Source organism: Nomascus leucogenys, chromosome 15, assembly GCF_006542625.1.
Source record: "Nomascus leucogenys isolate Asia chromosome 15, Asia_NLE_v1, whole genome shotgun sequence".
Lineage (NCBI taxonomy): Eukaryota > Metazoa > Chordata > Mammalia > Primates > Hylobatidae > Nomascus > Nomascus leucogenys.
This window is the reverse complement of record NC_044395.1, coordinates 62,449,047-62,474,538: the sequence shown is the minus strand read 5'-3', so window position 1 is coordinate 62,474,538 and position 25,492 is coordinate 62,449,047. Positions and strand designations below refer to the sequence as shown.

The window sequence follows — 25,492 nt, the reverse complement described above, 5'->3', positions numbered from 1 at the left end:
AGATATAAGTTGGGGAAAGGATGAGAGGTGACAAAGTAGAGAAAGCAAGGTAACTCTTTTGAGGAGCTTTGCTGTATAGGAGAGCAGAGAAATGGAGTAATAGGTAGTAGTGAATGTGGCATTGGGAATGTTTTTAAAGGCTAGATAATAGAGTATGCTTGTGACATCCACGAGAGAAAAAAAGTGACACAGAAGAGAGACAGGATAACTGAAAGAAAGAGTATCTTTTCAGAAGCAAGAGGGGATGGGAACTAGTGCCTGAGGTTGGCCTTGATAGGAATAGAGATATTTCATGTATTAAACAGGCATCAAGGCACAGTATATTATTACAAGTATTGGTGAATATGTGGATTCATTTGGTAGTTAAAAGATGAGGTAATAGTTCTGATTGCCTCGGTTTACCATTAAAGTAAGAAATAATGTCATTATCTGAGGAGGGGGGCTTTAAAATTTTGAATGATTTGTTAAACTAAGAAATGAGATTTAAAGAAGTGCTTTCTCTTGGTGGCTTGCTTCAGGCAGTGTTTCCAGTTCACCCTGGGAATGCAGTCATTTTGCTTTGCCCGTAGTTGTACTTAGGTGGACAAATGTGAGCAGACTAATTTATTCAGATAGCCTAAGCCCTGTAGCACGGCACACAAGGCCCTGGAGAAGCTGGCGCCTGCCTACCAATCCTATTCTGTCACGCTCCTCTTTTGCCTCCTCCCTGCTTCTCCTTGCACCCAGTTCTCTAAAATCATTATCTTGCCAACTTTCACATCACAGCACCTTTGTTCATAATGTGCCCTCTGCCTAGAATGCTCTAACCAACCTCTTTTATTTTCTGGTTAAACTTGTTATCTATACTCCTCAGTTTAGCTGTGACCTCTGGGGAGCTTTCTCTGACCTCCTCATTCATGGTCAAGTGCCTTCTTTGAACCTTGCCTTATTATATTAACATTATGTGTGTCTTTTTCTCCCTACCAAATTATGTGCTTCTTGAATATAGGCCTGGCACCTAGTATCCTCTTGATAAATATCTGCAGAACTGAAATGGCTATGATGTTTTTACTTAATTTTTACTTGTAAAACCATGTAGCCAGGTGAGTAATAGTGGCAATCTCTATAGTAAGAAACACTAGTGATCACTACTTTTTATTAGGTCTCACATAATCTGTAGAATTATTTATTTGATTCCAATGATGTGATACAATGGATCCTGAATAACCTTCTCTCTTCCTTCTTTTCTTTCCCAGTGTGAAGAGTGGCCAGATTCGAAATCTGGAGTCTGCCCGTGTCTCAATGGTTGGCCAAGTCAAACAGTAGGTCTTACTCTTACCCTTTGGTCTGGTTAGAGGCGGAAACATGGTGAGGGAATTACAGATTGCTTCTTTTGTCTTACACTGATTCTACCATTCTGGTAAATGCTTTTATTATTTTAAATAATTTTACAGGTGAGTTCAGTTGGGACAGACATAGATCTTCTTTTGCCTTCCTTCCTTTCTCTCCTTCCTTTCCTTCCCCTCCTTCCTTTCCTTCCCTTTTTTTTTCCTCCTCATTTAATACTGGATTACCTTAGCAAACTTCTACGTGTTAAAAAGCAAATCCCAGAGCATAGGCATTACAAATTATGTTCACTTTAGTGATAGCAGCTGAGTTTCATTCTAGTAACGGTCTCCTAAGCCAAACCTGGCTGTGAGGGAATTATAATAAAAAAGCTCTGGCATAGCCTGAGTGAAAGCCAGATTCTAAGAGTGAGCTAAGATTATTTAGCCCAATTGATCTTTCCTGATAGAATTACATGGCATTCTGGGTATTGCTGTATAGTCACAAAATAAACTTTAGATGAGAAAATGTTGCTCAACAGCACAGACAGGAGTTAGATGAAAATGATAGTGGCATTGAGTGCTTATTATTTGCCAGGCACTGTGCAAGGTATTTTATATGCACTGTCTCATTTTTAAAACCTTATATTATGGAAAAATTTCACACATATAAAAGAAGAGTAATACAGTGGATGGATTACTGTATTCCCATTGTCCATTTTCAATGGTTATTAACCCATAACTATGTCTCATTTGTTTCATCTGTGCCCCATGTATTTCCCCTAGTCACAAAATATTTTGAAGCAAATTCCAAACAAATATAATTTCCTCTGCAAGATTTTCATATGATCTAAAAATAAGGGCTCTTTAAACATCATCACGATGACATTATTACACCTAAAAAAATTGGCAATTCTTTAATATCATCAAATATCTAATCAATATTCACATTTCTGATTGTCTCATAAATAATTTTTTATGATTAAAGTCAAAATCAAAATAAGTAGATAGCAATTGGTTGATCCACCTCTCATGCATCTTTTAATCTAAGGTTCCACTTCTATCTCCCTCTCTTTTTTTGATTCCTTGCAATTTATTCCTTGAGGAAACCTTGTTTGCCCCATAGAATTTCCCATGATCTGGATTTGCTGATTGAATTCTCAGGCCATAATTTAACATATTCCTTTGTTCCTTATATTCTGTGTAAATAGTTAAATCTAGAAGCTTCATTGGGTTCAGGTGTTTTGTTTGCAAGAATACTTGATAGGTGATGTTGTGTACTACCATCAGGAAGTACATAATGTCTGGTTGTCTTTTTTTTTTTTTTTTTTTTTGAGACGGAGTCTCGCTCTGTCGCCCAGGCTGGAGTGCAGTGGCGTGATCTCAGCTCATTGCAACCTCTGCCTCCCAGGTTCAAGCAATTCTCCTGCCTCAGCCTCCCGAGTAGCTGGGACTACAGGCATGTGCCACCATGCCTGGCTAATTTTTTGTATTTTTAGTAGAGACGGGGTTTCACCATGTTAGCCAGGATGGTCTGTATCTCCTGTCCTCATGATCCACCCACCTCGGCCTCCCAAAGTGCTGGGATTACAGACGTGAGCCACCATGCCCAGCCGGTTGTCTCTTTTTTTTTTTAATGTCAAGAGCCGTTGATGTTTATTACCTAGATTCATTAATTCATTTGCACTATCTCATTTAATCCCTACAATACCTCTTTAAGATAAGTATTGCTTTATAGATGAGGAAATAGAAGTTCAGAGAGGTAGTTTCCCAAGATCACATAGCTAGTGGATGACATAGCTGAGATTCAAACTCCTGTGTATTTGACTTCAAGGCCTATATTATGGGTTTTATGCCTAAAAGGGCAATTTCAGTAGAAATATCAGGCAGTCAAAATGCAAGACTTTGAATAAGCTGTGAGACTGCTCACTTTTCAATTCCTAAATATTTTGAGACCTCAAATTTGTCTAATTACTAGTAAAGCATTTTACATGGCATATATGCAGATAGTTGAGTGATTTTAAAATTTTATTTCCAGTGATGTTTTCTCTTAATAAGTAAACCTATGTGTAGGAGAGTGCGTATGTGCACGTGTGTTAACTGTCACATAGATAGCTGGAACTTTCCTGCCCCTTATGATCTAGGTGAAATTGCCTTGAACCTCCTAATCCACAGGCTATAGAAATTGAAAGCATATGTTTCTTTGTTACACTGTCTTTTTTTTATCCCATCTATACTGTATATTAGATGTGAAACTTGGCACTTCAAGTTTCATATAAAACTCCTACTTAATAAAACATTTGTGAACATACACTTCACTGAAGGTTTGGCAGAGAAGACAGAAAGGGAGAAGTTACCATTCTTAAAAATCTACCGCTGACTTTTGAATTTTTCCCAGTCTCTTTTTATCTTGCTTGTTCTCTCTCCTTTTCCTTCTCTATCTTTGTCAAGGGCAAAATAACAGATTGTTCTCTATCATGCAGAGCAAACCTTGGCACTAGCTGTTGCCCAGGCCTTGGGATTTTTTTACCTTTAGAGCTTGTCAATGTGTTTTTTCCATGAAGTTCTCTCTAAAGGAAGTATAGTACCAGCGGTTGATATAATAATAATTTTTCTACCGAAGAATATAATAAAGAGATGCAATTTTTAAGAGAAAAACAACAATGATAATTGGTTGGTTCAGATGGTTTCTGTCAGCTAATTAAAAAATGAGGCCTTTTATCATTCTGTTTGAGCCTTGTTCTGCTGTAAGCAGGGTTCAGCAGAAAAGCAACATGTTTTGGAGTTAGTTGAGCCTGGATTTGCATCCCAGCCTTATCCACTTATGAGTTAGGTGATGCTGGACAATTTTCTTAACTCTTCAGGGTACTTCATAGGATTGTTATGAAGATTATATAAGATTATACCAATAAAACTCATCCCTGAGGAAGTGTTGCTCCCTTTCTATGGGTCAGTATTGGTGCAAGAATTGGAAACCAGCCCTTGGAGAATAGTTATACATTGGCCATGATTTTCCACAGCCCTGGAAATGCACAATTCTATCCTCCTACCAGGATGATTGTTAAGTTTTAGCTAACATTTGATTATAAAAGGCCGTAAGTACGAGTATCTCTGAAATAATTTGTGTATTGGAAAGAGGTGTGTAATAGCACTTTTTAAAAAAAAACCTAGGTGTGAAGGAATTACAAGTCCAGAAGGTTCAAAATCTATAGTGGAAGGAATCATAGAGGAAGAAGAAGAAGATGAGGAAGGAAGTGAGTCTATAAGCAAGAGGAAAAAGGAAGATGACATGGAGGTGGGTAAAAACATTCATTCTTGAAAAGATGTGGTATGGAATGGTTCAAACTGTATGTGGGTGGGAAGGGGTGATAACATTGTTCTTTTTGTTTGCCATTAGATATTTTAGGGAGCAAAGACACTATCATAAGAGATACTTAGCTTTAACTATAAGATGTAAAGCACTGTTGATAGCTCTGATCAATTGGAACATAAAACTTACACTATATACCCTCCTCTAAAGCAGACTGCTTTCTCACCTGTTCTTCTGTTCCTGTGTTTCCTCCCATGAGAAAAATTCCATTTCCTACCAGTTTGCTCTAAGCTCATCCAGATCTTTTTTTTTTTTTTTTTTTTCTTTTTAGACAGTCTTGCTCAGTTGCCCAGGCTGGAGTGCAATGGCGGGATCTCGGCTCACTGCAAGCTCCGCCTCCCGGGTTCACGCTATTCTCCTGCCTCAGCCTGCCGAGTAGCTGGGACTACAGGTGCCCATCACCACGCCCGGCTAATTTTTTTTGTATTTTTAGTAGAGACGGGGTTTCACCGTGTTAGCCAGAATGGTCTTAATCTTCTGACCTTGTGATCCACCCGCCTCGGCCTCCCAAAGTGCTGGGATTACAGGCGTGAGCCACCATGCCCAGCCTAAGCTCATCCAGATCTTACCCTGTCCATCTATCTTTCAAAGTTTTTCTCCTTGAGGAAGCTCTTTAATTTTCTTTCCTTTTTTTTTTTTTTTTTTGTTTGAGACTGGGTTTTGCTATGTTGCCCAGGCTGAATTCCTTGGCTCACGTGATCATCCCACCTCAGCCTCCCCAGTAGCTGTAGCTGGGACTACAGGTTCATGTCACCACACCCAACTTCCTTGGGGAAGCTTTCTGACCTCAGTTGACATCACTCTCTTTCCAACACAGCACTGAAAGTCTGTATGACACACCTTAGCACTTTTTTTTGAAGTTGTACATATTAAGTCATAGAACTGATTTTATAAGTCACACTCAGAAATACTATGGTCCTTTGCTAGTCATCTGTTGACTCATGTCCTCTGTGCAAGAATTGTATTCCAAACAAACAAAAAATATGTATTTTGTGGCAGAAACTGATGTTCTGCATGAATTTCCCTCTGCATTTAGCTCAGGGTTGTATAAATAGTGTTTTATGAGTACTTGCCAGGCAAGTAGTGGTAACAAGTGCTTTTTTCTTGAAAATGTTTAGTGCTCATGAACAGTAGACTAGGGATTGATTCGATTATAAACATCTTACTAATGGCAGGTAATGAACATGTAATGACCTACTCCTTTGCATTTAGAGATGCTGCTGTTAGCAAGAAGGAGAATACATTTTTAAACAGTATTTTAATTTTGAGGATCTTCTTGCCATCTTTAAAATCAATGATCAGAAATGTAATACTTTGTACCTCTTTAGAGTTTACAAAGGTTTAAATAACGCATGGTCTATTTGGTCCTCTCAACACCTTATGAGGTTGTGGAGAGATCTTTTCTCCCATATTATGGTGTAGAATGTGAGGCTCAGAAGTTAAGAGACTTGCCCGAGGTAATCAAGCATGCATTTAGTAGATTTGAGACTCTTAATATAATCAATTGCTTTTTACCCATTATGTGCTAAGCACTATGCTGAATGCTTCACATTTATCATCTCTAATTCTCATTTTAGTTCTGCATTGTAGGTCTTATCACCATTTTACAACTTAGGTACAGATACTTGCCCATGGTCACACATAAAAGTTAAAGCTAAAACGCACCCAGATCCTTGATTTTTAATTCTAACTCATTTTTTCTTTGTATTTTTTTATAAGCCCAATTATGTTGTTTCATAAACTCCAGCGGTTCTGTTGAGAGGGTGAACTGAGGCACATTAATAAGGAGTGTCCATGAGTATTCACTCCCCATTTCTCCCAAACCCTCCCAGCTTAGGCAACCACTAATCTAATCTCTATAGATTTGCCTAATCTGGACATTAAATATAGATGGAACTATATAATATGTGGTCTTTTGTGACTGGCTTCTTTTCTCTTAGAATAAAATTACCAGGGTTCATCCATATTGTAGCATGTATCAAATACTTCCTTTCTCTATATGGTTGAATAATGTGACATTGTATGGCTATACCACAGTTTTTAATCCATTCATCGCTTGATGGACATTTGGGTTGTTTCTACTTTTTGTCTATTATGAATAATACTTCTTTGAACATTTGTGGGTAACTTTTTGTGTGGATATAGGCTTTTATTATTTGTCTTGGGTACATAGCTAGGAGTGGAACTGATCAATCATATGGTAACATATTTAACCTTTTGAGGAACTGACAGACCGTTTTCCAAAGCAGGTGCACCCTTTTACATTCCCACTTGCAGTGTATGAGTGTTCCAGTTTCTCACTATCCTTGTCAACACTTGTTATTTTCTCTCTTTTTGATTATAGCCATCCTAGTGTGTATGAAGTGATATCTGATTGTGGTTTTCATTTTCATTTTCCTAATGACTGCTGATACTGAGTTTCTTTTCATGTGCTTATTGTCCACTTATATATCTTTTTTGGAGAAATGTTTGTTAGATACGTTGCCCATTTTTTACTTGGGTTATTTGATTTTATTACTGAATTGTAAGAGTTCGATATATATTCTAGATACAGATCCCTAATTTGCAAATACTTTCTCCCATTCCGTGGGTTGTCTTTTCACTTTCTTGATGGCATTCTTAGAAGTATAGATGTTTTTAATTTTGATGAAATTCAATTTATCTATTTTTCCTTTTGTCCCTTGTACTTTTGGTATTATATCTAAGAAGTCTTTGCCTAAATGTCATGAAGATTTATACCTATGTTTTCTTCTAAGAATTTTCTTGTTTTAGCTCTTACATTTAGGCCTATGTTCCATTTTGAGTTAATGTTTGTGTATGATATCAGGAATGGAACCAACTTCATTCTTTTGCATGTAGATATGCAATAAACGGCCTGTCCCAGCTCCATTTATTGAAAAGGCTCCTTTTTCCCCATTTAATTGTCGTGGCACCTTTGCCGAAAATCATTTGACTATAAATGTTAGATTTTATTTCTGGACTCTGAATTCTATTCTGTTGATCTATATGTCTGCCCTTATGCAAGTACCACACTGTCTTCATTATTGTGGCTTTGTTGTATGTCTTGAAATCAGACAGTGTGTAAGTCCTCCAACTTTGTTCCTCTTTTTCAAGGTTATTGACATCCTATATATTTTTTAAAAATTTTAATACTTATTTATGTGCCAGACCACGCTCCTGTTGTTTTACATACATGAGTATCTTTAGCTCATCCTTACAATTCTTTCAGATCTTGTGTTGCCAATTTCACAGCTAAGAAAACAGTCTGGGGCTGGGCGCAGTGGCTCATGCCTGTAATCTCAGTGCTTTGGGAGGCTGAGGTGGGTGGATTACGAGGTCAGGAGATTGAGACCATCCTGGCCAACATGGTGAAACCCTGTCTCTACTAAAACTACAAAAATTAGCTGGGCGTGGTGGCATGCGCCTGTAGTCCCAGCTACTCGGGAGGCTGAGGCAGGAGAATCGCTTGAACCCGGGAGGCAGAGGTTGCAGTGAGCCGAGATTGTGCCAGTGCACTGCAGCCTGGGCGACAGAGTGAGACTCTGTCTCAAAAAAAAAAAAAAAAAAAAAAAAAAGCCTGGAAGAAATTAAGTAACTTTCCCAAGGGACCCACAGTTATTAGTTAATAATGGCTTTGGGACTTGAATTCAGTCAGATCTGACTGACACAAAGCGTTATGTTTTTAAACACTTTTCCAGTGAAACAATGGGAGATAATGCAAGGCCTGTGGTGGATGCCCTTGTGTGGAGAACTGCATCTCGCCCAGGTAAACATCCCAGGAAGACTGTTAGCCAACTTTCTGTTTCTCCCACCCAACAACAAGTGGATCTCATTATATCAACCTGCTTTATTACCATTTTCACAGCATCTAATAGGCATCTAAACTAAACTTTATGGTCCAGCTCTTTGGAGAAAGGACTTATTTCCAATAACCTAAATACAGAAGAAATCCTAATTCTATCCAGAATTTTTTCTTTGGTTTTGCAAATTTTAAGATTTGAGATGAACTGTTTTATATATATATATTATAATAATTACTTTTTGGAGGTTCTCTTACCTTAAATTTGTCATTTCCCTGTGAAGTTCAGTGTGCACGTAGGAGGGGCTTGTGAGATTATGCCTTGTCTCTGACGGTCGAGCTGATCTCTTAGAAATGGCTCATAGTAAGCCAGGCGCGGTGGCTCACGCTTGTAATCCCAGCACTTTGGGAGGCCGAGGCGGGCGGATCACGAGGTCAGGAGATCGAGACCACGGTGAAACCCCGTCTCTACTAAAAATACAAAAAAAATTAGCCGGGCGTGGTGGCGGGCGCCTGTAGTCCCAGCTACTCGGAGAGGCTGAGGCAGAAGAATGGCGTGAACCCGGGAGGCGGAGCTTGCAGTGAGCCGAGATCGCGCCACTGCTCTCCAGCCTGGGCGACAGAGCGAGACTCCGTCTCAAAAAAAAAAAAGAAAAAAGAAAAAGAAATGGCTCATAGTGTTGTGGGGAATAGGACAGGCTGAGGTTCCAGGTTGAAATGGCAGTAAGTATTTCCTTTAAAGTGTCTTACCCCTGGTAAATATTAACAGTGGAGAATGGAATTAGTTCTTTAGTGAGAATATTTGAATTATAAAAGATAGGACTAGAAGACCCGTTTCTTGATTTCCCATCTGGCGATCTTTTTCTTTTTCTTTCTTTCTTTCTTTTTTTTTTTTACTGTGATTAAACAAACAAACAAAACCATAAAATTTTCCATCTTGGTAATTTTTAAGTGTACAGTTAATATTCACATTGTTGTGAAACATCTGAGATTTTATGCCTATTAAACAACAACTCCCCTTTTCCAAAACTCTTCCAAAGGCCCCTGGTTACCACCATTCTACTTTCTATGAATTTGACTATTTTAGATACCTCATATAAGTGGGATCATATATTATATGTCTTTTTGTGACTGGGTTATATCACTTTGCATAATGTCCTCAAAGTTCAGTCCCTATGCAGCATTTCTTTCCTTTTTATGGCTGAATTATATGTGTATATACCACATTTCATTTATTCATTCATCCATCAGTGGCCATTTGAGTTGCTTCCACCTCTTGGCTGTTATCCGTAGTGCTGCTATGAACATGGGTTTGCAGGCCGTCTTTGAGATTCTGTTTTAAATTCTTTGGATATGTACCCAGAAGTGGGATTCCTGGATCATATAGTAGTTCTGTTTTTAATATTTTGAGGAACTGCCTTGATGTTTTTCTTATTGGTTGAACCATTTTACAACTCAGTACACAAGGGTTCCGAATTCTCCACATCCTCACCAACACTTATTTTTCTCTTTTTTGATAGTAGTCATCCTAATGGGGGTGAGGTGGTATCTCATTGTGGTGTTGATGTGCATTTATTTATTGATTAGTGATGTTAAGCATCGTTTCATATGCTTATTGGCCACTTCTGTAACACTTCTAGAGAAATGGCTATTCAAGCCCTTTGACCATTTTTTAATCAGGTTACTCGATGTTTTTAGTTGCTGAATTGTAGGAGTCCTTTATATATTCTGAATATTAATCCATTATAAGTTATATGATTTGCAAAGATTTTCTCCCATTCCATACACATAGTACCATTTGTCTATTTTTGCTTTTGTTCACTGCTTTTTGGTGTCATATCCAAGAAATCATTACCAAGTCTACTGTCCAGCTTTTCCTCCATGTTTTCTTTTAGGAGTTTTATAGTCTTAGTCTTACTAGGTCTTTAATCCATTCGAGTTAACTTTTGGATATGGGATAAGGCCCCAGTTTCATTCTTTGGAATATGCATATCTGTTTGATTATCCCAGTACTGTTTATTGAAGAGACTATTCTTTCCCCATTGAGTGGTCTTGGCAGTCTTGTCAAAAATCGTTTGACCATTTATGTGAAGGTTTATTTTTGGGCTCTCTATTCTATTCCACTGGTCTATTTGTCTTTATGGCAGTACCAAGCTGTTTCAATTACTGCAGCTTTGTAATTGGGGAGTGTGAGTTCTCCAATTTTGTTCTTCTTCAAAATTGTTTTGGCTAGTCAGTGTCTCATGAGATTCCATATGAATTTTAAGATGATTTTTTTTCTATTTCCTAAAAAAAAAGCCATTGGAATTTTGATAGAGATTATGTTGAATCTGTAGATTACTTTGGGTAGTATGGACATCTTAAGCATCTGGTGATCTTTAAGATAATATGTTACTATCTCGTGTTCACTTTTAGATTTTCATATTGTGGTTGATTTAGTATATTTCAGTTATAATGTTTCAAATATTTCAATGGTATAGAAAACTATAGATAATTATTTATTTTTTCAGCCAATATTTGATTGCATACTCTGTGCTTATCTACTATAAAGATTTAATAAATGTTGACATTTTGTCATATTTGTCACATATTTCCTTTCAAAATTACTATTGTAGGAACATTATATCATTATCATAAAATATAAGAAAAAATGCTCTACTAACAAATCAACCTATTTTCAGTTTTCCTTTTAGTACTTTACTAGAAGTATACCACATTTTTCCAGTAGTAATCCTAACTTAGATGACATGTCGTAATCTGTTTCTTGCTTAAATTATAAGCATTTTTTCATACTGCAATATGTTCTTTGTAGTTATTATTTTGATGAAACATCCTTTTTGCCAACCAAGGATAAGAAAGGCTTAATCTTGGCACTACCACTTACTAGCTTTGTGATCTTAAGAAAGTTTCCTAAATTTACAGAAACTAATAGCAATAAAAAGTAAACTTGTAATTATCTTAAAATGAATATTACAATGACCCATACAACAAGACTGTTGGAAGGACTGAATGTATATTAAAATATCTAGGACTCAGTAGGTCCTTAATAAGTGCTAGTTTCCTTCCCTTTCCTTTTCCCAGGGATCTAGTTTTTAATCCTGTTCCTCCAGGGGTTGCCCTCGGAGACTCAGGACTTGCTCTTATTCCTCCAGACCAAGAAAGACCATCCATACACCTGGAGAATTGAACTGGCAAAAACAGAAAAATACTGGGACGGCTGGTTCCGAGGCTTATCCAATCTCTTTCTTAGTTGTCCCATTCCTAAATTGCTGCTCCTGGCTGGTAAGTGCATATGTGCATATATTAGTCAGCTCAGGCTGCCATAACCAAATACCATAGACTGAGTGGCTTAAACAACAGAAATTTATTTTCTCACAGTTCTGGAAGCTGGAAGTCTGAGATCAGGGTGCCAGCATGGTCAGATTGTGGTGAGGGCTCTCTTCCTGGCTTGCCTTCTCTCTGTGCCCTCACATGGCCAAGAAAGAGTGAATGTGAGCTCCCTGGTGTCTCTTCTCTTAAGGATGTTAATTAGGGATGTTCATCCTACCATGTCAGAGCTCTGCCCTCATGACCTGAGGTTACATCCTTATAGGCCCTAGTTCCAGATACAGTCACATTGGGAATTGGGGCTTCAACATGAGTTTTAGGGGGACACAACTCAGTCCATAGCAGTGTTGGTATATTGTCGTCTCAATATGACCTCATTAAAACTTCTTACCAAATGAGTAGTGACATCCAAAGTAGAGTACCTTCCTCATTCATCTATGCCTTTTCTCCTCCCCACACCCAGTCTCTAAACCTAACTAAGCATAAGCATTCATCTAAGCATAAAGGATGACCTGATTCTGGCCTGGCCTGTCTACTTGGTCAAGCTCAAGTCCTTCTTAGCCTAGAGCTAGATACAGTGGTAGAAGGATATTCTGAGTATTATGAGAATTAAAATAGTAAAACTCTGTTTTCAGAACCAGTTTAACGTAGTAATTATAGGGGAATCTCAACCTGAAAAGTTTTATCTGGTGGTGAGAGTATGCTCTGGGAGTTAGGATTGGTATAAACATGAATGCAGAATGTCATCGTATTTACAACTTTGTAACACTTTTTACTTAGTACTTGAACAGCAAAATCTATTTCACAGTGAATTCTCTTGTTTTCTAGGTGTTGATAGATTGGATAAAGATCTGACCATTGGCCAGATGCAAGGTAAGTTATCAAGAAATTATGCCCCTGGACTCTTTTCTGAGGAAAGGGTGATAGGGCAATTAATATCCTGAGATGGTGAGGTATAACGGAGAAAGCATGAGCTTTAGAGTCTGACCCAAGTTGGACATCCGCCTCTACTCCTAACACACTATATGATCATGGGCAAGTATTTCCCTTTCCTGAGCTTTAATTTGTTAAAAAAAAAAAAATCCATCCAAAAATGAAGATTATAATACTACCTATGTCTCAGTTATAAGAGTTAAAATGAGGCAATGTGTTTAAAAATTATAAAGTACTGTATAGGTGTATGATACTGTGAAAAGAGATATTCTGACTACTGATCAGTTTTTTGTTTGTGGGTTTTTTTTTTTTTTAATTGGAGTCTCACTCTGTTGCCCAGGCTGGAGTGCAGTGGCCCAGTCTCGGCTCACTGCAACCTCTACCTCCCAGGTTCAAGCAGTTCTTCTGCCTCAGCCACCCCAGTAGTGGGATTACAGGCATGCACCACCACGCCCAGCTAATTTTTGTATTTTTCGTAGAGATGGAGTTTCACCACTTTGGCCAGGGTAGTCTCAAGCTCCTGACCTCAAGTGATCTGCCTGCCTTGGCCTCCCAGAGTGCTGAGATTACAGGTGTGAGCCACTGCAGCTGGCCAGTATTTTTCTTATTGTTAGAATTTTTAGGAAAGGGAAAGGCTGAAGATAATCCAGATATAAAAAGGTATAAATACCTGTTTAGAAGACAGCATGGTAAGATGGTAAAAGTAAGGTCTCTGAAGTTCAGAAAACTGAGTTTTGAATACTGCTTTTCCAGTAATTTTTTGACTCTGGGCAAGTTATCTGACTTGCCTCAGCTGTAGTCTTCTTAATCTGTAAAATGAAAAAACTGATGGCAGCATCAAACGGATTGTGGGATATAATGACTAGGAAAGTGACATGCTGAGCACTGTGTACAGATGCATGTATGTTAGCTAGATAACAGTGGAGGCAGAGGGTCCAATTTTGTGGGGGCTCTTGCTTTAGTATGGGTAAAAGACTCAGTGAAGGTGAAGTCAGTAGGCATGCAACTTTTGGGTTATGGGAAGAAGAGGTGCCAACTCCAAGACCAAAGTTTCAGGCTCAGGCAGAATCTGTTCTAGACCTTTCTTCCCTGCGTACTCCCTGGACAATTTCATGGCTTCTGTTTATACCTTGATGACTCCCAAAGCTAAACATCCACCTCACCCCTCTCTCCTGAGATCTAGTCCTAGCCCATGTAGCAAACCTGCTGGATGTCTCATGGGCCTCTCAAACTGTTCTTTTAGCTATCCTCAAGCTTTCCACAGCAAAAGGAGCTATATTTTCTCATAATAGTTGTTCATAGGCTCTCACATATAAAACTCTGGTACCAGACCTTCATGGCTTTGCCTTCCTTTAACTACATTGTATCCTGAGGCCTGGAATAGGACCATGAGCTGGGACTGTGTGATTTTTTTCCATGGCACTGATGTTGGTAATTACAGGCTTAGACACTTATTTAAGTAGATGCTTATAAATGTCTAAGCCCGTAATTACCAACATGAGTGCCATAAAATTGAATCTAAGATACTTAAGTTCAATTCAAGAAACCTTTCCTAGGCACCCTTCCTGTGCAAGACCTATGCATGATGCTGGGCAGACAGAAGAATCAGACATGGCCCCTGAGACTGCCTGAAGGCAGTTGACATGGACTGGGATAGCATTTGAAATCACTGTTGATCACCAGCCTTGGAATCAGACAATCCTGGGTTTGAATCACTGTTAATAGTTTTGCGGTATGAGTGAATTCCTAACTTATTTAATTTTGAGTTTCTTCATCTGTAAAATGGAGATAATGATATATATCAGTACAGTTACATGAAGTTTAAATGGAAAAAATGTGGGTAGTCTAACAAATGATGCCCTTCATTATATTCAGGAAGTAATCATGATTCCTTACGAGATGTCCTTCTGTTTCCTGTGTATGGATTATATCAAGACCACCTTCTGGTTTAAAGAAAGCCTCCTATGAGTATAGAGAGTAAATGGCGAGGATAAGGAACATTCCACAAAACAAAGGGAAATGGCTAAGGCTGCATAGATTCCAAATCACAGCTTTCCCAGCACTGTGTTCAAACCAGCTGACTTAGTTATGAAATCCTGGAAAACTACCACCTATTCATAGTACACGTTGGGTAAATAATTTAGGCTCTCTGAACCTAAGGCTCCTAATCTGTGCAATGGGAGAGAAGAGTTTGGAAATATTCCCACCTCACAGAATAATCATGAGGATTACCCATGTGCATGTTATTTTATGTGTACCTGGCACAGTGTTGTTGGTGTATGTGAGTTCTCTCTGATTGTACCTACTCTTCCAAAGAGGAAGGACAAATGCATCCCTAGTCATCATTGCTGATCTAACAGAAAGAACAGGGAGATTGGAGTTGTAAGTTTTGGATCTAGTCATTTGTTCATCATTCATTCGCTAAAGACTTAAGCATCTACTCAGTGCCCAACCCTGTGTCAGGTCTTATTAGAGGTATAGAGCAAGTAATAACACCATTGTCCCCTGTTCTTATGGAAATGACACACTCCTGGGGAGGCAAGCACCAGTAGCATGTAAAATGTAAACTTACTTGAAACTTACAAGAGGGCCATGTGCTGCTCTGTGTTTGGATCCAAGTGCATTAACAACAGTACTTTAGGAGCTAGAAGGGAGAGGTGACTAGGCTTGAGCACCCACAGAGAGGCAGCTTAGTGCAGAAGGAGGGGCACCGGATGGACTTTACTAAATGGGATCATCTTATTCCTCCACTAATGAACGAAGTGGCGTTGGGCAGGTCACTTCACTAATCATGGCCTCAGTTTCGTCATCTCAAAAAAGAATTTCAGTATTTTTGTACATAATTGTATAGGGTAGATTTTGAGAATCAACTTTAAAAATGGATAGAAGAGTACACTGAAAACTTTTTGAATCCTATGTAACTGGGGTAAGAACCACAGGATGTAATGACCAGAAGAACTTTCAAGCCCATTCCTTTATTTTATAAATAGAGAATCTGAGGCTGAGAAAATCTGCTGTCTCTACTTATAGGGGCTCTGGGTCTCATATCCTTTAGTCTCCTTAGGGATCTTATCAGTCATCGCTGTTCATTCTCAATCATTGTTGCATTACTTATGAGCTTACAGTGTTCTGTAAGACAGTATGAGAAAGTGCTTAGTACAATGCCTGGCACATGCTTAAGTGCTCAGATGGTAACTTATTATTGTAATAATACATTCTGAATCCTTAACGTAGCTTACAAAATCCTTAATGGTTTGGCCCCTGCTTACCTCTCCAGCCTTATTGTTAACCACTCTCATAAGCACCATGCCAAGCTTCTTGTATTCCAAGCCATTTCAAGCCTTCCTTCCTTCCTGAGTCCCTCTTGGATTGTGAAGTTCCCTTTCTTATGCTCTTACAGCTCCATGTGCCCAGTTTTATCATAGGAATGACATGCTGCATTCAAATGTTGGTTTTTGTGTTTTACTCCCCTACTAGACTGTAAATCCCCTAAGGACAAGAACTGTTTCTTCTATGTGTCTCTGGCCCACAGTAAATGTACACTAAATAGGACAGAAGGAAAAAGTGAAGGGAAATGATTGGCACAAGGTTACAATTACTTGTATTACCATCCTCAGCAAGACTTGATCATTGAGTCTAGAGTATTGAGGTGGAGGTGAGGTTGGAAATGGGGAGGTAGGTCCTGGGCTCCTAGAATGACCTATGAAGCTGCATAAGAGAGGGCTCTTTTAGTCCTTGAAGTTGCCTTGCTTTGATTCCTCTCCAGGGAAGTTCCAGATGCAGGTCCTACCCCAGTGTGGCCATGCAGTCCATGAGGATGCCCCTGACAAGGTGAGTCTGGTGCTCAATGACTGTAAAAGGACAACTGTGAGAATAACCCTGGATGTCACAGAAGACAAGTCTCTGAGTCTCAGCCTGCATTGCCTGCAGCAGCTGCTGTGGAGCCTATGCAGATGCAATTCCACCAGCTCTCCAACTTCTCCCTGGCAGCTGCTTATGGTATTGGTTTTGTGTATATGTGCTGAGGAGCTACTGACACCCTACTATTTCATCCCAGGGCCCTGTGGTTAAGATCTTAAGCTCTACTTCTCCAATACCCCCAAAAGCCAGATGGAAGAGGGATGATTAGGGTAGAAACTGCTCCCTAAACCACAGGCACAGTTAGGAATTAATATGGGCTCCTCCTGTGAGAAAACACCATTTTGTAACTCTAAGGGCACAAATAAGCCCTTCACATCATTCCTCTTGAGCTCTATGGAGCTATCCCTGGCAAGGATGGTGGGGAGGAGTCTTCTAGCTCTGCTAGGGAGGGCCTAGGTCCTTTTAATTTCAAGCCACTCAGACCTGTGGGTGGGATGAGGGCACCGTAGAGCCTAACCATCTAACAGTAGCCCACAGCCCAAGGCTAAGCCCCATCACTAACCTTTATATGGCCTGGAATATCTCTCCCATTTCTAGGTAGCTGAAGCTGTTGCCACTTTCCTGATCCGGCATAGGTTTGCAGAACCCATCGGTGGATTCCAGTGGTAAGGCGGGTACAAGAGTTTAAGAGAACCCCAGCAGTGCTGGCCAACTCTGACAAACAGATATTTGCAGGACTATAAATATCTCTGCCTTACCCCTACCTGGTTTGGTCACCATGCCTTTCTTCCTCTTCCTCAGTGAAGAGCCTGGCATGTCTGTTTCTACAAAGCCATGGTTGGTTGTTTCTTTGTGCTGTGCTCCCGTGGGTTGATGCTGAGGCTGTGATTCAATTGTGCCTAGTCTCACTCCCCACTGTGATGTGCATTTCTTCTTGAGGTGCCCCTTTGAGGAGGCTGGGATAGGAATCAGTCCTTTTCCAGGCTCCTAGAGAAGTTTTCTTTGGCTTCTCCTGCCCTGCTGCCAAGGAAAGCTGAGCAGGCCATGGAGCAGGGCTTTTTTTTTTTTTTTCTTGGCGCAGTCTTGGCTTACTGCAACCTCCGCCACCTGGGCTCAAGTGATCTAGTGCCTCAGCCTCCCGAGTAGCTGGGATCACAGGCATGCGCCACCACACCTGGCTAATTTTTTTTTTTTTTTTAGTAAAGATGGGGTTTCTCCATGTTGGCCAAGCTGGTCTTGAACTCCTAGCCTCAAGTGATCCACCCGCATCAGCCTCCTAAAGTGTTGGGATTATAGGCACAAGCCACCACGCCTGGCCTAGGGCGGGGTTTTCTACAGTGTTGCAGAGTGTCTTCCCATGGCCAGCTACTAAGCAAGCTGGGAATAGTATGGGTGCCTCTGCCAGGCTTGCTTCCCCTCCCTTTCCAAAGCTGGCAGAATATTAGCCACTCTGCAGGGGTGATCCTGGAAGCTCTAGAGCAGGGTTTTCAACCTCAGCGTTATTGACATTTTGAGGTGGATAATTCTTCATTGTGGGGACTGTCCTGTGTGTTGTAGGATGTTTAGCAGTATCCCTGGCTTTTACCCACCTGATAACAGTAGTACCCCTCCCACACACAGTTCTGACAAACAGAAATGTCTCCAGATTTTACCAAATGCCTCAAAGGAGGCAAAATTTCCCCCCTATTGGTCTAGAGGAAGAAACAGGGCCAGGTCTCTCATCCTAGGTAGCTCTTCATTTGTTTAGGGAAACACAGTTGGGCTCTTTGTTGAGGAAGAAGAGAGGCATGTTGACCAAACCAGGTGGTATTGACCCACCTCAGCCAGCTCCTAGTCTGTACTGCAGAAAGCCTTTGATCCTGAGAGTGCACAACCCTGATGAGGAGTCATGCCTACCATTGAAAAGTCTCTTCTCTGATTTTGGTGAGGGTTTAGGGAAACTTGTTCCCCATTCTCAGAAAGTTTGCAGAAGAAATATTAAGAAAAGGAAATGGCTTCTGCCTTAGAGAACTCTGAATTCCAGGGCCTGGGAGATGAGAGTGACAGGGCAGGGTAAGCACTAGAGATGATGGCAAGACCCTGGGATAGTGAACCACAGAAGCAACACCCCTATGCTGAGCCATCCCTCTAACAACTGACCATTGATGGATCCCAGGAACCAACAATAAAGACCTAATTTCTCTTACTAAACAGTGTTTGGCTGGGGCCCTTCGACCATTTGGAGCCTTGGGCAAATGAGCAGCACACTGAGAGCAGACCCTGGGTCCAGCTCTGGTCAGGGCTGTGAAATGGGTCAGATTTGCAAGGGCCTTGGTGGTCATTAGGGAGGGCTTCCTGGAGGATACAGATAAGCAAGGGAAAGCTATTGATAGTTACATTTGTTTTTCCTTCTCTTTCTGTTCTTCCACAGTGTGTTTCCTGGCTGTTAGTGACCTGCTGTCCACCCCTCCTCAACATCGAGCTCTGTTGTAAATACGTCGCACCAGAGGCCACTGTGATGCCACTGTCTCCTCTCCATCCCGCCCAGCCATGTGACACTGGCTCCCTGTAGACGGGCACCCCGAGATGTACCAACCTTTTCATGTATTCTGCCAAAAGCATTGTTTTCCAGGGCCCTTGACCAACATCGGCTTCCCCAGTCCAGGGCTCCCCTGCTCCTTTCCCTTCCCTGTACTGGGGTAGCTCCTGCCTGCTCTCCCTGCGTTGCCTAGGGTAAAGCCTCCAGATTTGCCATACTGAGTCCCTCTTCCTAGCATCAGGCGATACACCAGAGTCCACACGTCTTCCCAGGCTCAGGGACCTCCATTCCTTGAGATTGTCTTGGCATGGGCCAGCCCTGCCTCATGGGATGGACAATGCATGGGGTGGTCTTTATTTTTCTCTTTCAAATAAAACACTAGTCAGGTACCATTTTATCCCAGTCGTACTCTTCCAGGTTTGGAAGACCCAGAGAGGCCAAGATCCCATCCTTAGCCATAGCGAGGGGTGGTGGTGGATAGCATCACAAGAAACCAGCCTGAAAATCAGGTCCAGCCAGTCCAAGCACATGGCCTCCCATCTGGGAGAGCCCACTGTCCCACTCCCACATGTCTGGGCACCTGCCCTGGGCTGAGGCCAGGCTGCTCCAGGGGCCTCCTGAGCCCTCACCTGCCACAGAGCAACCCAGGTTAAATACAGCCCATGCACAAAGCCACAGGCCAAAGCCTATGGAATTGTTTTTAATCATCAAATTTAACCATTTTCATAACTGGTTCCTGGAGGTGTGCAGTGCCCCCTTGCCTCTTCAAACCTACAGCTTCTCTTTGCCATTTGTGGATTTCACATCACTCCACACAGAAACGTTACAGCCTGGCATCCCCAGTCTTTGCCTTCTTCCAGCTGCCTCGACACAGCACTGCGGCCTGTCCCTATTGCCCAGGCACGCCATTTCCAAGGGCAGGAAGGGGCAGTGTCCTGAAGCCCATCTTTTCTGTGACTGTCTTAGGTGATGTGTAGCCTCCTCCACCTTTCCACTCAACAACCTCCCACCCCTGTCCTGCTGCATGGTCCGGAGTCTGGGACCTACTTTGTTTTTTGTTATTTATGACCTTGTTTAAAGAAAATAAATATCTCCCAACCTTTATTGGTTTGGTCTTTCTCTGTGGAATTGTCCTTATTTCTGCTGATATGGGGGCAGGGGACAGCTCATTGGACTTAGTTGTCATGGAACTCCAGAAACCCCCTTTCCTATGGCCCTTCAGTATGTTATGCTCTGCCTGTCTCCTGATCCAGAATGCCTGGTGGGATGGTCAGATCCACCCTTCTCTGCAGCCAGGATGGGATTCCAGTCCCATCTCCTAATTATTGGCTGTGTCAACTTTGGTCCAGAGCAGGGCAATCGGTGCACTGTCCACATGATCTCAGTCACCATAGCTTCACTTATGTGAACCTTCATTTACAACCCAAATCATTTCCTGAGTTATGAACAGTTAGGCCCAGGTTCCTCCTCCTGTCTCTCCCAGATGACCAAAAGCCACTTCATATTGACTATTTCTAAAGTTGAATCCACCTTCCCCCTGAAACTTGCTCCCCATGAAACTTGCTCTTCCTCCAGTGTTTCCTGGCTCAGTAAGTGATAGGTATCACCATCTCTCCAGTTGTCCAAACCAGATACCCACAGTGAATGACTTCTCTTACACCCACCTCAGGTCTACCACCAAATCCTGTTCATTCTCTTTTCCGTGTCCCCTCTTTTCCATCCCACAGCCAGTGCCCTAGCTTAGACCTCATCATCTCTCACTTTGATCACTTCAGTACCTTTGCTGCCCTCCTCCCCCCTAGGTGGTCCTCCACACTGTTGGAGGCTTCTTCCTAGCAGGCTCGGGCCAGGGTGTCTAAATTAGAACCCAAGCCCCACCCCTTACACTATATGGTGTGGCAACAAACTTTCTTTGCTGTAGGTTGCTCATCTGAAAAATGGAGATAAACAGTACCTACCCCACAGATTCTTGAGGATTATACAAGTTAAACTAGGTTAACTGGCTTTCTCACTAACTGGCACATGGCAAGACATTTAATAAGTAGTTCCCGTTATGACACTGTTACATTGTTATAGTTAGGAACTTTATTCAGGGCAGTCTGTGGGCCAGTAGCATCAGTATCTCCTGGAAGCTCGTTAGAGAATTGTGTCCCCATCTCAGACCTATTGAATCAGAACTGATCTGCATTTTAACAAGTGCGTCAATGTCTGAAAATTTCTGGTTTGGTTGATGACGAAATATTTCAGGGTAATTCGTGAGCTCCCTAGTAGAGGAGAGAAGTTCCTTATGTGTGGTTTGATTTCTCTCACCGGAACACTTCGCGGGTGCCTTTGCTGGGCTATGTGCCCTCTTGTCCACAAGAGGGCAGTATGATCACCTGTGTGGTTTTTCAGGGGCAGTCAGGTTCATCAGGTTCACTCAAATTTTGAATGTCATCTAATTCACTTGACGCACATCTCATTTAATCTTCACAGCAACTCTGTGAGGTAGGTGCTGTTATGTTCCTTTACAGGTAGGCAGACAGGTCCAAATTCCTACAGCTTGGAAGTGACTGTCAGAATTCAAAACTGGCTTGCTTCCACATCATGCTGCTCCTGCATGCTACAAGGGACCCTGGGCAGAAGTCATTTTGGCCCAGATACTTGACTTAAAAGAGCAGGAGGAGGATGACTGTGGAGATGAACCCTCTTTGCACTTGATGGAGGAGGCTGAGAATGAATTAAATGCTCGTGAGCTTTGTGGGTTGGTTGTGTTTTAGGCACTTTCATCTCCACTCATCCTTTGTATCCTTGTGAAGTACAGTCACTATCCCCAATTTAAAGGCAAGGAAGCAAAAGCTCACTCATTTGAAATGGCTTGCCCACAGCCACGGCCAGAGTGGCAGCATCTTTGTCTTCTGACTCCAAGTCTACTGAGCATTTCATTACACCCCAGAAGAGAAGGGACCATTCATGTGTTCACTTAACATGGCTTTAACGAGCACCTACTATGTATTGGCCATAACAGTGTCCTTGCAGAGCCTACAGATCAGCATGTACGAACTCAGGAAGGGAATAAAGAAGGAGACCCCAGGATCCTTGAATGAAAGATTGCCACAAAGCCAGAAGGAATATGTTTGGGACAAACCAAAGGCCCTCTGTCACATAGATACTAGAGAATGTCCAAGGGAAACTCCTTCCCAAAAAAGGAAGGTAGGCACATTTTGGAGGCAGATGTAGATCTGATGGGGGAGAGAATCTTGAGACTGGGAGGACTCAAGACAAAGGCATGAGGGGAATGGGGCATGACTTCGTAGCCCCACGCTCTTAACATACTGTTAGGAGCATGTGCTTATTAAGCAAACCTGAGCACCCAATATGTGCCAGGCATCCAATGGACTTTGTAGACAGAGGTAAATAATGAGGCTCTTAAAATGAACTCATTGTCTAGAGAGACAGTGATAGAAATAGTGACCATGTTGTAAGAAGGTTGGGGGTGGGCAGTAACTAAACCTATTTGGAAACAGGCTAGGAATGGTTTCACAAGAGGTAGCATTTTTTTTCTTTGTTTTTAGACAGAGTCTCCTCTGTCACCTAGGTTGGAGTGCAGCAGCACAGTCTTGGCTCACTGCAACCTCTGCCTCCCAGGTTCAAGTAATTCTCCTTCCTCAGCCCCTCGAGTAGTTGGGGTTTCAGGTGGCTGCCACCACGCCCAGCTAATTTTTGTATTTTTAGTAGAGATGGGGTTTTGCCATGTTGGTCAGGCAAGTCTCAAACTCCTGACCTCAAGTGATCTGCCCGCCTCGGCTTCCCAAAGTGCTGGGATTATAGGCGTGAGCCACCACACCCAGCCAAGAGGGTAGCATTTGAGTTGAGCCTTGAAGTATCACAAAGTGGAGGTGGAGGAGGAAGGGCAAGACATTTCAGGTAGAAGGAACAGCACAGACAAGCGCTGGAGACTTGAAAGTCAGCCTAGGAAGAAGACTGTGGCTGGATTATGGGTCGAGATAGGAGAAGAGCCAGGAGAGGAGGTGGGAGTCAGGGCATAAAGGCCTTAAGTGTCAAGAATAAGGAGTTTCCAGAAGTTATTAAGTAGGGATGTGACAAGGTCAGGTCTTTTTTATAAAGGAAAGTCACTCTGGTAGCCTGTGTAGATGGATTGGTGGGTGCCAGACACGAGGCCAAGAGGTCAGTAAAGAGGCAGTTGTAATCTGGCAAGGAAAAGACACAGGTATACTTAACTAGAACAGTGGCCACTGGGCTGAGAGAACAGGATAGTCTCAATATTTTGGAGGTGGAATGAACAAGAAAGAAACTAGTTAGATTTCAAAAGTGAGGGGCCAACAACTCTTAAGTTGGATGCAGGAGTCTATCAAGAGAAGTGGGGGTTGGAAGTGAAAGGTCAAGATTTCACCAAGAGAAAAGCAAGAAGAGAGCCTACACTAGCAGCAGAGAAAGCAAAACGCAGTCACACTCCTCCCTGCAGTCACTGTTTTGTTTGCAATCTTGGAGCCAACTCTGCTGCTCCAGCTGGCCACCCCATCAGCAGCCAGAATCAATGCATTCTCAGTCTGGGGCCAGGGCTCAGAAAGTTATGTCAACTCAAGAGGCTGCCTTATTCCTCGAGCTGGCTTCCTTTCCCAGCAGTTTGCTAGAAAACTCCAGCCCATAGCCAGGCAAAACCTTGTAACCCAAGACTAGTGGAGAGGCTGGTCTCTTCCAGGTGCAGGCAATAGGTGACTGAGGGTGAATGGAGTGTCGACGGAGAAAGTTTCTTCCTGATTAATGACAATGATGCCATTCCATAATGACTTATAGAATGACTAATCAAACAAGCTTAGAATAATTGACATGATACAGTCTGTATCATTTATAAAGCACGTTTACAACCTTTGAGACCTCCTAACTCCTCTGGAGTGGGGAGGACAGACAAATCAGCAGTGCCTCCTACAAATGAGGAATTCGAGGGTCTGACAAGGTAAGTGATTTGTCCAGGGTCACACCTTAGCACAATCTGGACTAGAGCTCAGGCCACCTGACTTCCAGACGAGTGCCTTTTTAGTCCCACACCATAGCAGAAGGAGAGGAGGGGTGGGGCAGGGGCATGGAGGACTAGGACCTGATGGTGAGAGGAATGCTCCAAGCTCAGTTCAGCCTCCTACTAGCTGGGTGACCTCTGGCACATCACTTCCTTCAGAACTTCAGGTTCTGCCTCCCAAAATGGGGTGATAATCCTTAATTCACTAGGTGTTATGAGGGTTAAATGAGACCTAAGTATCCAAGTATAGTAAAAGCTGCTGCTGCAGTAGATAAGGTGAAAAACAGTAAATGCCATGGTGCTAAGAAGATAAGGGGATTCATTCATCCTGACTGGGAATCCCCACAGGGAGGGGAGACCAAGGCACAGCCATTCTACCCCTACTCCTGCTGTGTGGGGCTGCTCAGGCAGAATTAGTGGAAGCCGGTGTGCCCCTGGGGCGTGAGAGTGGCCCATGCTGCACCCTCCTCTGGCCTGGGGACGTCCTTCTCAAAAAACTTTTGGCAGGGCACGGTGGCTCACGCCTCTAATCCCAGCACTTTGGGAGGCCAAGGTGGGCAGATCGTGAGGCTTGGCTAACATGGCGAAACCCTGTCTCTACTAAAAATACAAAAATTAGCCAGATGTGGTGGTGGGCGCCTGTAATCCCAGCTACTCAGGAGGCTGAGGCAGGAGAATTGCTTGAACCCAGGAGGCAAAGGTTGCAGTGAGCTGAGATCATGCCACTGCACTCCAGCATGGGTGACAAGGGCAAGATTCCATCTCAAAAACAAACAAACAAAAAAAACAAAAAAGCTTTTAACCAGGATTTTTTTTTTAAATAGTAAACTCTACCTAACACAGTATTTCTCATTTTAACTATGTGGAAATGAACAGTTCAGTGGCATTAATTACATTCAGAAGGCTGTGGACCACACCACTATCTATACCCCAACTTTTTCATCATCCCCAGCAAGAACTCTGTACCCATTAAGCAATAACTCCTACCTGCATCCCTAACCTCTATTCTGCTTTTGGTCTCTGAATTTGCCTATTTTAGGTAGCTCATAGGTGGAATCCTACAATATTTATTTTGTGTCTGGCTTATTTCATTTAGCATAATGCTTTCAAGTCCATCCATGTTGTAGTGTGTATCAAAATTCTGTTCCATTTTATGGCTGAATATTTTATTAAATGCATATTCCATATTTTGTTTAGCCATTCTCTTGATGGACACCTGGGTTTGCTTCCACCTTTTGACGATTGTGAATAAAGCTGCTATGACCATGGGTGTACAGCTATCATTCCATTCTTTTGGATACATACCTGGAAGTGGAATAACTGGGTTAGATGACAGTTCTATGTTTATCTTTCTGAGAAATCA

At 42.0% G+C, this 25,492-nt stretch overlaps 1 protein-coding gene and 1 non-coding gene across 3 annotated transcripts in view; one reads left to right on the top strand and one right to left on the bottom strand.

The window, feature by feature from the left end:
• The window catches only part of PPME1 (protein phosphatase methylesterase 1), an 88,350-nt gene extending 68,134 nt beyond the window's left edge, over positions 1-20,216 (top strand). Inside the window, exons 8-14 of one of the 2 annotated variants that reach the window (XM_030829767.1) lie at positions 1,236-1,301; positions 4,476-4,599; positions 11,626-11,755; positions 12,629-12,673; positions 16,500-16,564; positions 17,192-17,259; positions 19,005-20,216. In XM_030829767.1, coding sequence (XP_030685627.1) covers positions 1,236-1,301; positions 4,476-4,599; positions 11,626-11,755; positions 12,629-12,673; positions 16,500-16,564; positions 17,192-17,259; positions 19,005-19,023 — 517 coding nt within the window. In that variant the 3' untranslated portion in view covers positions 19,024-20,216. Of the gene's footprint in view, positions 1-1,235; positions 1,302-4,475; positions 4,600-11,625; positions 11,756-12,628; positions 12,674-16,499; positions 17,260-19,004 lie in introns of both variants that reach the window. The other variant, XR_004033706.1, reaches the window with a different exon arrangement.
• Positions 17,930-18,068, bottom strand: LOC115830547. Its single transcript, XR_004026097.1, has one exon. It is a non-coding gene; the product is annotated as a small nucleolar RNA SNORA7 (small nucleolar RNA).
• Positions 20,217-25,492: the final 5,276 nt, after the last annotated feature.